At 30.7% G+C, this 12,788-nt stretch overlaps 1 protein-coding gene across 1 annotated transcript; it reads right to left on the bottom strand.

Moving 5' to 3' along the window:
* Positions 1-9,013: 9,013 nt before the first annotated feature.
* LOC124911669 (class V chitinase-like) lies at positions 9,014-10,195 on the bottom strand. The gene is made up of 2 exons (XM_047452178.1): positions 9,139-10,195; positions 9,014-9,042 (listed from the first exon to the last, which is right to left on the bottom strand). Exons 1-2 carry the CDS (start codon positions 10,193-10,195, stop codon positions 9,014-9,016), a joined length of 1,086 nt encoding a protein of 361 aa, XP_047308134.1.
* Between the last annotated feature and the right edge of the window lie 2,593 nt (positions 10,196-12,788).

The raw sequence follows: 12,788 nt of genomic DNA, 5'->3' as shown, positions 1-12,788 counted from the left end.
TTATCTAGAGAATCATGAATAACAGATTAAGCGCATAGTCCGCAAACACACTTAATTATTTAACTAGGACAAAACTTATCGCATGACGGGCTCGAACCCAGTACCTCGGGAAGGGTGAGAATATTCATCTCTTGTTACTGTTAGGTTAGAAGAAAAGATTCCTCTAAATGAGTGACTTCAAAGTGTTAATAGAAAAAAATAATTATTAGAGTGTGACAAATATATGATCTCAATGTATCAATCATGAAGGTATGGAAGATATATAAGAAGAGCTGTATTGGAACATAAGATGGTTAAATTGTGTCAAATATAAAATAAATTACAGATGTTATCTGTAATATGAATATTCAAGAAAATGAAGTGTGTTAAGAACCCATTTTCCTGTAAAGTCCATCCATGTTTGGAACACAATAACTTTACAGAGCAACCTTGTCCGAACATTAGAAGGATTGAAAGATGAAGAAATTAATTGATAGCTTATCTAAGGCCTTCACCAAAACACATTTTATGTAGGTTTTCACATTGATTCTTAAATGGATAATTATTGAATAGATTCTCCTACTTGGCTGAAATATAGAAAAATGTTTGACAAATATAAACATAAATGACAAAGGAGAACCAGAAATGATTGTGAGCAATTGTGATAATAACATAAGCTTACTTGCTGCGAAGAAATAGAAGAGTCGCAACAGCTGATGATCGAAGAAAGGGAGATGAAAACGATGGGAACCTGTTAAGCTTGAAACTATAACATAGCTTTCCGAGTTCTTTAATTCAAGAAACGAGTTCTTGATTGATGGGACAGAGTGTGAAATTCTATAATCAAGCGCAGCGAAAATAATATGAGAAGAGAATTCGAGGTTAAAGAGAGAGAAAACAAAGATGAGAAGAGAATACTACTAGAATACACCTAGTAGTCCAAGATAGAGGTTCAAGACCGAGAGAATAATTAAGGTAAAAACTTTCACAAAGCTTTCGTTCATATCCAAAAAGTGGGGTGGGCATCAGCATTTATAGCGGCTGAATTACCCAAGAGTAGTCGGTTACAATCTTGTTACAACAATTTTAGAAAAAACAGAATTCGGTTTGAAAAACATAAGAGAAGGGAAACAAAACAGAATTATTAAACAAAAACATAAACTGACCCATGTGCACAATAGGACCGAGAAAAGGGTGCTGGAATTATTCTATGACCGAGGCCTTAATTTGTAGACCGTAACAGAACCCTAGATTGCCTCTAGATTTACTAGAGAGGTCCGACACTAGATTAACTCATCGATGTTGTGAGATGTGAGAACTAGGTTGTAATATAAACTCATAAAGGAAACAAGTATAGAAGGAATCAAACCTCTGGACCCTCGTCGACTAATTTCTAGATTTAAGTGAGGTAAGTGATCGAGTGAGTTCTTGAGATTGGGTAGGATAACTGTACTCGAGAAAGCTTATTAGCATACTATGGATCTATCATCTTCCAACCGGATTTAGCTCGAATGCGCTACATTCGCCCAGAATAAAAAGAAACTCAACAGTGCAAGTGCATAATTTTGATTAGGAACTTATAGTTTATTTAAAATAGAATGAATATTTAGAATAAATAATGAAAGGGTGAACAATTTATTCGGTACAAAAATTCAGTCGTCATCGTGAAATTTATTTTCTTCTTATGTATTAACCGCCACAGTAATAAAGAACTGTCGCTAAATTAGTCTCTATTGCTTCCTTTTTTAATAGTGAGAAACAAAAATTAAATTTTTAGTGTCGCTAAATTCGTCTCTATTGCTTCCTTTTTTAATAGTGAGAAATAGAAAAAATTTATAGTGTACTTGAAAAACAAATAAAAAGAAAATTATTGATAAAATGATAGGTTGATAAAGTAAAATTTCATATTGTGATATTGATCTTTATCTCGTTTATTCATTTCATTCATTTAATTATATAAATATCATTCACTTACAGTTTCAAATTAGTATGTGATCACATAGTTGCTAACTCTGCTACTCATAAAGTTGTTAAAAGGGAAGCGTTTTCATTTGACAGTTGTTTATTAATATTTTTAGCGACCTCTCGTATTCTTAAATGTTGATATATTAAAATTTAATATTATTTAAATATATCATATTTTAAAATAAATAATTTTACATTATATTGAGAAGAAAAGATAAATAAGTTTATAATTTTGTTTAAGTTAAAGAGTATATTAAAAAAGAAGTTTCAATAGATTGCGATTTCCGCACAAACAAGAAATAATTTAAAACAAGTTTCAATAGATGGTTATTTTCACACAAACAAGAAATAAAAAAAAAAAATAAGAGAAGAGAATGACTCCAACTGTATACAATAGGCGTAAACACCTTCTAAAAAGCTGGAACCGAAAATCATATTTTATTATTCACGCATTTAAAACCACTCTTAATTAACATATCAAGTGGATGAGTTTTATTTGAAATTGAAGAGCGAGCTTGTGTGTTGTTACTTTGGCTTCAAATATGGATTAAGGTCCGTCCAATGCTTGTGAAGCTTCAAGAAAAGAAAAGAAAAGAAAATTAAAGTGTAATAGTAATGAAATGAATGAGTGAATGGTATCAACAAAAAAAAAAAATTAAGAATAGTAATTGGTACCTGCCGAGGAAAGCTCTCCATTTAGGTCGTCGGCCCCAACATGCCATGCAAAGTAACCACGTAAGTCGAGGTCCTTAAGATAAGAGACCTTGCTTTTGACACTTGGAATGCCGTCGTATGCAAACCAGGTCTTACCCCGGTAGCAAAAATCGGTGACATAAGTAGCGTCATACAAAGTGGTTGCATTGTTTTTGCCTATAAAAGCCTTGATATAGTAGTACTCCATTGAGCCGTTAAGGCCGGTACAAGGCGCGGGACCATCTGCCGGGGCCAAAATGCCGCTATTATTAGGATCCTTTAGCTTCCAACCATACCCATAAAATGCAATCCCGAGAACCATTTTTTGTGGTTTGACTCCACATAGGATCCAATGTATGATTCCGTGACTCCCACTTACGTTGGTATTAGTGATGGGGTCATAGAGCGCCGCGGGTGCGTGTGTTTTGTCACCCTCCTGTTTGGAGGAATAGAAGTCGTATTCCTTGACATTAATCCAATCTAAGTTATCGTCTATAATCTTGAAAGGATAGGAGTGCGACTGATTCTCTTTAACATTTTTTATAATGGGTCCGGAGGAAACCGTTGCTGTGAGAAGTAATAATGCACGGTCATGAAAGGGAAGCGCCCCAGCATCCAAAGCCACTGCTACCCGCCACTCTTGAAGAAGCAGCCCAAAGTTTTCCATCTCGATGTCACTTGCTGGGTATTCCCAATCGAGATCAAGGCCATCGAACTCGTATTCCCTAGCCAACTCGATCGACGAATCAATGAATTTTTTACGTGCGTCGCCATTGCTAGCCATGGCAACAAAAGCAGATACGTCCGCTTTTGGACCTCCGATAGAGATCAATGTTTTCACATCAGGGTTCTTCTGCCGGACAGTTGCTGTGAAATTCGCGAATGTGTCGACTCTTTCATCAACAGAGACTTGGTGGGTTTTCGGATCAAGATTCGCATAACCCCAGAAGATGTGGGTGAAGAGATTTGATTCAATCATATAGACAGGGAAATCACTGTCACACAACCAATACACTCCTTTCACAGCCGAATATGCCATCGATCTGATTTGAATTTGTTTTGCTCTTGCTTTCTATAAGTTATATCCCTTAACCTCTCTCTATTTATACTAGTAACATTTCGTCCATCTCCATTTTAAGTATTAATTACTTCAACTTGTTCTTATTACTTATTATCAATCATTCTTTATAAACTAATTAAACCCTAAATAAATTCTCCCAACCGGCTTCGCCACATTAATTTAATGAAATTAATTAATTAATGAATGTAGATGATGAATACATGCATAATGTGCGTATGTTTACAACCTCCCTCTCAAAAGTAGTACTTACACACTATACATGTATTTGTCATCTACATTCATTAATTCATTCCATTAAATTAACACCCTTTAATTAATTTATTATTTGTCTTCTATCCATTCATTATTATTATTAAGGGTATGTAGATTTTTTAAGATTAGTGATTATATTGATAATGCTATTATATATTATTGGTGCATCTTCTTCTAATTAAAAACAAGAATTTGATGATGTCTCAATGAATGTGCTTTGCTTGTTTTGTCACGCTAACCGTAAGTATTAATCAATTAATACACCACTTCATCTTCATTTATCACCTATTTAATTTTAGTATATGTCTATGAATTCTTCTTAATTATTATAACAAAGTTCAGTAAAGTTATATATATATATATTTTAAATTAAGCATCCTGCATTTGATTATAATTACTAATTTAAAACTATATATATACAGGGGTGATTAACAAACTAAATAATTAATCAAATGTCAATGCTAATGAGTGGGTTTCTATATTTGTTTTTATAACACCAAATTGTCTAGTAATAAGTAAAGTAACACAATTAAATTAAAGTTGGCTGTCAAACCTAATAACTGTCAAAAGGTTTCTCCCAATATCTGCAAACACTTTAATTATGCATTTTTCTTCTTCCAATTTTGGGTACAGAAGAAATGTTAACAATTCTCAATATATATATGTTCATTTAAATTCTAACTAATAGGTCTGTTGTCATTCTTTATTGACCCATATTTTATTTTATGCTCTATGATATTATTGTTGTTATTACTTTGAGTACTTGCAATCGTGCCGAAAGGTTTCTATTTTTCCGTGGTCCATATAATTTTGTAGATCCAATGAAGGGTTTAGTTCTTTTGTTTGTTGTTTGTTTATGATCCTTGTATAAAGTCTTTTTTTCTATTTACTTTTTGATGAATCTGTTCCACCGTTCAAGAGTTTTTGATTTGTTGGTTGGGAGTGACGTCGTTTGAGTGTTCTTAGTTGTTTATGATTTACTCTTTTAGGCATATTAAACGATCATTTTAACCTCCTCACTATATAATAAATTTTTAAAAAATATCTTAGAAGATATTTATGTTCACGAAATCATTTTAAGAGATTTATATTTAATAATTAGTTCACTATATCGATCTCGTATCAATCAAATATCAAATTACAACAATTATACTAATTATAAACATGTAAAAAAATAAAATATATATCTACAAATCAAAAATAGAAGTGTAATAACTCCCATATAAACAGATTTTTTTAATTTATATCAAAATATTAATATAATAAATTGTAAATTAACTACTATATGCATATCATACAAAAATAAATAAAAAAAAGTTAATTTTTTTTGTTTTTATTGAATTAGTTAAAGAATTAAGCTTTCTAATAATTATTTCAATGTCTCATATAATTATATCTTTTATATTTGTTTTTACAAGCTTCCTACTTCTATTTTTGAATACTTTCTTCCATCATCATCATCGTTTATAATTTTTTCCGTTAATTAAACTTAAACATAAAATATTAATACGTATCATCATTTATAAAATTATATATTTAAATTTAAGATATTATTATTTAAAATCCGTTATTTTCCATAATTTCATTCATAAACTAATTTTTAAATTCTAAAATAATGTGAAAAAATTAACAACTAAATTAATATATTAAATAAAAGTATTTAATTAGATTCTAGATTTCAAAGAAAAAAAAAATGCATGGTTGTTAGTCTAATAGTTTTTTTTTTTTTTTTTTTTTGACAAATCTCAATTGAAAGTTTAACCCCATTATCTACCCTTCTCTCGAATCTCGTGAACGCGATGAGAAACCAAATTGAGATATACCTAGAATTCGCTTTTTTATTGATGTTGACAATTTATTAAGTCATGTAACTTGTCGTCCTCTAAAATCTCGTAAAACGAGGTAAGAAAATGACTTTCTCAAATAGCCTAAGTGTGAGATAAGAACCCAAAATAAGATTTAACAAGATTAGACTAATTTTGACTCATTAAGAGTCCCACCAAATTTAACTGCATGTTTTTTAGAGGGATAGAAAATTAAGGATTTTGAAAATACTAGATGAGAATTAGAGATAGACATAGAAATAATGAGTAAGGGTGACAATTCAGGTCGGATTGGCTGGTTAGGGTGTTTAAACGATATTAATTTGAACCAGACCTATTTTATAATTTGGGTCAAAATCTCTAACTTAACTAAACTTTATTTGTAATTGACTCGATCCCGACACAATCGACTTGATTCAACTCGAACGCAGTCCATTTTAACCCTTAATATCACATCTTTATTTCATATTAAAATGACACAAAATAAAATAATGATGTTAAATAACAAATTTGTCTATAAAATATCCTAAAGAAGAGTGAGTAGAAAGGACAAACAAAAATCCTAAAAAAAAATTAACAGGTTAGTAGTTTATTTTGGAACATTTGAGATCGACCCAATTTGACCTGTTTATTAATTGGGTCAAACGGGTCACCTGATTTAGAGGGGAACCAAAAAATACATTATTCTAACCTGATTTTTCCGTTTGCTGTTCAAGTCGTGTTTTCGTGTCGTGCATTTGACATTAGAAATAAGGATATGGTGTTGGATAATTAGGCAAGAATATAGTCATTATAATGAGAGAATAACTAATATTATAATATAATTTTATGTATTAATTATATTATAATATAATTTGGGTCCATTGGTAGGGACCAAGCAAAGCTATTCTCTTAACTTTACAACTATAGCATGCTATAAAAATCGGTGTTTACACTCATAACATAAATAAAATCAGTAATTTTATTGTATACATTCGACCAAGAATTATTCATAAATTAGAGTTTTGTTAATTTGAAAAAATATAAAAATAAAATAATGGTTAAATGTATGAATTGAAAATTTCATATTGTGATTTTGGTCTTATCAGTCATTCCTTTAATTATATTAGAATGTGATGACAATAGTCCATGCTTACTCTGCTACCCATAAAAGTTATTATAAGTATATTGAATTAATAGTCTTATTTGAAAAATTCTCGGTTTTTCCTTAAAAGAAAACCCGAGAGTTATTTGAAAAACCCTCGGTTTTTTCTTTAAAAGAAAAAACCCGAGAGTTATTTGAAATACTCTCGTTTTTTCTTGCAAGGGAAAAACCGAGAGTTTTTCAAATAACTCTCGTTTTTTCTTGCGAGGGAAAATCCGAGAGTTTTTCAAATAACTCTCGAGTTTTCTTGTAAGGAAAAACTGAGTGTTATTCAAATAACTCTCGGTTTTTCTTGTGAGGAAAAATCCGAGAGTTTTTCAAATAACTCTCGGGTTTTCTTGTAAGGAAAAACCGAGAGTTTTTAAATAACTCTCGTTTTTTTTCTAGTATCTAAACCGAGAGATTTATGAAATTTCTCGGTAAACACCCAATTAGATTTACCGAAAATGGCAATACCGACGAATGCCGACAGTTACCTAAACTCTCGGTATTATATCTATACCGATAGATATAGGGCCATTACCGAGAGTTTATTCTCTCGGTAATGATCTTTTTTCACCAGTGCATCTTTATTTCATATTAAAATGACATAAAAAATAATGATGTTAAATAACAAATTCGTCTATAAAATATCCTAAAAAAGAGTGAGTAGTAAGGACAAATAAAAATCCAAGAAAAAAAAATAACTAGTTAGCAGTCTACGTTGGGACATTTGAGATTGATTCAATTTTGACTCGTTTTTTTATCGGGTCAAACGTGTCGCCTGATTTAGAATAAAATCAGAAAATACATTATCTTACCTAACCTGATTTTTCATTTTTCCGTTTGCGATTCGAGTCGTGTTTTCGTGTCGTGCATTTGATATTAGAAATAAGGATATGGTGTTGGATATAATATTATAATGAGAGAATAACTAATATTATAATATAATTTTATGTATTAATTATATTATAATATAATTTGGGTCCATTGGTAGGGACCAAGCAACACTCTTCTCTTAACTTTACAACTATAGCATAAAAATCCGTGTTTACACTCCTAACATAAATAAAATATGTAATTTTATTGTACACATTCGACCCAAAAATTATTCATAAATTAGTGTTTTGTTAAGCTTGACAAAATATAAAAATGAAATTATGGTTAAAATGAATGAATTGAAAATTTCATATTGTGATTTCTTTAATTATATAATTAAATATAAGAGTTTACTTGCAATTTCAAAGAATGTGATGACAATAGTCAATGCTTACTCTGGTACCCATAAAAGTTATATATTATAAGTATATTAAAATTTCATGTTGTGATTTTGGTCTTATCAGTCATTCCTTTAATTATATATATATATAATTATAGGAGTTTACTTGCAATTTCAAAGAATGCGATGACGTCAATGCTTACTCTGTTATCCATAAAAGTTATTAAAAGTATATTGAATTAATTCAAGGCCAATAACAAAATAAAGAATGTTTGTATAATAAAAAAATTGAAAAGAAATAAGAGAGGGAAGAAGATAGGAAAACAAAATATGGTGGGTTTTTCTAATTTGTTGGAAAATGTAACATATATAGATGACAAACATAATAGAGGCTAGAAAAAAGAATGTATATGCGCCGGCAAACGTTCAATTAAATAAGTGACGCCTTTTCGTTTGCTATTTTTTCTTTGATATTTTTAGCGACATTTCGATAATTTGTATTTTAAAATAATGTTGATATATTCATTGATTTTATTATTCTATATTTCAATACTATGTATAATTTTTGTCTTAAATATGTGTTTGGATAAAAAGAAATTAAGTTTTTTAATAAAATAAAATGCAATTTTTAATAGATTGTAATTTTCCACACATACAAGAAATAATTCGAAACAACAAGACAAGAGAATTGATAACTCCACCGGTGTGATGGGTAGGTGTAAACACCTCCAAAAGCTGGAACCAGTGCAATATATATTATTTATTATTCACGCGGCGGCATGAGAAACGTCGATTCACTCTTAATTACTATATTAAGTGGAGGAGTTTTATTTGAAATCGAAGAGGCGAAGTACTTGTGTTTGTTAGTTAGTTTGACCTTAAGCTCCAGTACCCCATGCTTGTGAAGCTGCAAGAAAATAAAAAGAAAAGAGGTTTGTAATTGTTAATTAAACGTAATGATTGGATGAGATTAAGAGAATGGTAATTAATAATATTGTTGTACCCGCGGCGGAAAGCTCTCCATTTAGGTCGTCGGCTCCAGCGTGCCATGCAAAGTAACCACGCAAGTCTTGGGCCTTAAGATAAGCGACCTTATGCTTGACACTCTGAATGCCGTCGTAGGCGAACCAGGTCTTACCCTTGTAACAATAATCGGTGACAAAACTAGTATCGAAAACAGTGGTTGCGTTGTTTTTGTTGATAAAAGCCTTGATATGGTAGTACTCCATTGAGCCGTTAAGGCCGGTCCAAGGCGCGGGACCATCTGCCGGGGCCAAAATGCCGTGAGTATTAGGATCCTTTAGCTTCCAACCGTAGCCATAAAAGGCGATCCCGAGAACCAATTTTTGTGGTTTGACCCCAGCTTGGATCCAGTCTTGGATTCCGCTACTCCCACTCACGTTAGAGTTAGCGGCGTGGTCGTAGAGAGCCGCGGGTGCGCGTGTTTTGTCGCCCTCCAGTTTGGAAGAATAGAAGTCGTAATCCTTGAGATTAATCCAATCTAAGTCGTGGTTTATTATCTTGGAAGGATAGGAGTACGGCTGATCATCTTTGTCGTTTAATGTTTTTACAGAAGATGCGGAGGAAACCGTTGCTGTGAGAAGTAATGCATGTTCTTGAGTGGGATTCCCAGCATCCACAGCCACTGCTACCCGCCACTCTTGAACAAGCAGCCCAAAGTTTGTCATCTCCATTTCACTTGCTGGGTATTCCCAATCGAGGTCGAGGCCATCGAACTCGTAATCCCTAGCCAACTTGATCGAGGAATCAATGAATTTTTTACGTGCGTCGCCATTGCTAGCCATGGCAACAAAAGCAGATACGTCCGCTTTTGGACCTCCGATAGAGATCAATGTTTTCACATCAGGGTTCTTCTGCCGGACAGTTGTTGTGAAATTCGTGAATGTGTCGGCTGTTACATCAACAGAGACTTCGTGGGTTTTCGGATCGAGATTCGCAAAACTCCAGAAGATGTGGGTGAAGAGATTTGATTCAATCTTATAGAGAGGGAATTCACTCTCGCCCAACCAATACACTCCTTTCACAACCGGATATGCCATCGATCTGATTTTAAATTTACTTAATTTGCTTTGCTTTGCTTTCTATAAGTTATATCGATCCCTTAACCTAGCTCTCTATTTTATATATATATATAGTACTAGCTAGCTAGTAACATTTCATACATCTTCATTTTAATTAATTAATTAATTACTTCAACTTGTTCTTATTATTCATTATATATCAATCATTTTTTTTTTATAAACTAATTAAACCCTAAATAAATTCTCCCAACCGGCTTCGCCCAAATTAATTAATTAATTAATTAATATTGTAGATCGATGAATACATGTATAATTAATGTGTGTATGTTTACGTACAACCTCCCTCAAGTACTAATTACACATTAATTAATTATACATGTATTTGTCATCTACATTCATTAATTCATTCCATTAAATTAACATGCATACCCTTTAATTTATTTGTCTTCTATCCATTCATTATTATTATTATTATTATTAAGGGTATGTAGATTAGTGATTATTTTTAAGATTAGTGACTATATTGATAATGCTATTATATATATAAATGGTTCATCTTCTTCAAATTAAAAACAAGAATTAAATTAATTTGATGATTTCTCAATGAATATGCTTTGCTTGTTTTGTCACGCTAGCTAACTGTAAGTATTAATCAATTAATACACCACTTCATCATCATCATTTATCACCTATATATTTACAATCAAATTTAATTTTATTATATGTCTATGAATTCTTCTTAATTATTATAACAAAGTTCAGTACAGTTATACAAATTTTTTAAATTAACCATACTGCCTTTTATTATAATTACTATTTTAAAACTATATATACATACTTATCTACAGGGTGACTAATTAAAGAATTAACTAGTTAATCAAATGTCAATGCTAACGAGTGAGTCTTCTATATTTGTTTTTATAACACCAGATTGTCTAGGTATAATATTTAAGTAACACAATTAAATTAAAGGAACCTAACTAATTCATTCTTAGATTTTAGAAGCGATCAAAATCTATGTATAAGGCATAGTTTGATTCCTATTTTTTACACAATCGCAACTGTCAAACTGAATAACTGTCAAACCGAATAACTGTCAAAAGGTTGCAACCCATTATATCTGCAAGCAAAGACTTTATGCTTTTTCTTCTTTCAATTTTGGGTACAAAAAAAAATGTTAATAATTCTCAATATAAAATAATTCATTCATTTAAATTTGAACTAATAGGTTTGTTGTCCTTCGATTCTTGACCTGTATTTTATTTTATGCTCTATGTTATTATTGTTGTGATTATTTGGTGGACTTTCGATCGTGCCGAAAGTTTTCTATTTTTTCGTGGTCATGATAATTCGGTAGCTCTATTTGAAGGGTTTAATTTTATTTATTTAATTTGTTTGTTGTTTGTTAGTTATTTCTTATCCTTGTATAAGTGTCTTTTTTCTGTTTGATTTTTGGTGGATTTGTTCCACCATTCAAGATTTGCTACTTTGTTGGTTGGGAGGGACGTCGTTTGTTTGAGTGTTCTTGGTTGATTAGAATTTACTCTTTTATATATATTAAACACTCATTTTAACCCCATCCGTTATATAATATTTTTTTTATAAAAAAATCTTAGAAGATATTCATGTACACAAAATCATTTAAGGGATTGATATTTAATAATTAATTCAATATCGATCTCGTATCCATCAAATATAAAATCACAACAACTATACTTATTATAAACTTGTAAAAGAAATATATAGACAAATCAAATATATAATTGTAATACCTGATATATAAGAAGATTTTTATAATTTATATAAAACATATTAATATAATAAATTGTAAACTACTATTTGCATAGTTCAAAATAAAATGTTATAAAATTTGCTTCTTTTTAATGAATAATACTTAAGAAATTAAACCTTATAATAATTATTTCAATGACTATTTTTCCTTTTACAAGCTTCCTATTTCTGTTTTTTTTGTTTAAAACCTTATTCCATCGTTAATATTTATATTTATATTTATATTCGTCTTCTTCATTTAAGCTTAAACATTAAATTTTAAGATGTTTCATAATTTATAAAATCATATAACTCAACTTCGACGTTACCAAAATAAATTGATTATTGAGAGACTAAGAAAAAAAATCACATAATATGAAATTATGTAATCACATAAAGTCATATATTCTTCTAGTATCTTGAGGACCTCACCTAGGTATACTTACCTAAATTATGGGATTATCTAGAGAATCATGAATAACAGATTAAGCGCATAGTCCGCAAACACACTTAATTATTTAACTAGGACAAAACTTATCGCATTCAGGAAGGGTGAGAATATCCATCTCTTGTTATCGTTAGGTTAGAAGAAGGGATTCCTCTAAATGAGTGACTTCAAAGTGTTAATAGAAAATATCAATTATTAGAGTGTGACAAATATAATGATCTCAAGGTATCAATCATGAAGGTATGGAAGATATATAAGAAGAGCTGTATTGGAACATAAGATGGTTAAATTGTGTCAAATATAAAATAAATTACAGATGTTATATGTAATATGAATATTCAAGAAAATGAAGTGTGTTTAAAACCCGTTTCATCACTTGGTAAATCAAACATA

The sequence above is a fragment of the Impatiens glandulifera genome, chromosome 8 (assembly GCF_907164915.1).
Source record: "Impatiens glandulifera chromosome 8, dImpGla2.1, whole genome shotgun sequence".
NCBI lineage: Eukaryota > Viridiplantae > Streptophyta > Magnoliopsida > Ericales > Balsaminaceae > Impatiens > Impatiens glandulifera.
Note: the sequence above shows the minus strand (reverse complement) of the source record. Positions and strands in the feature narration are given on the sequence as shown.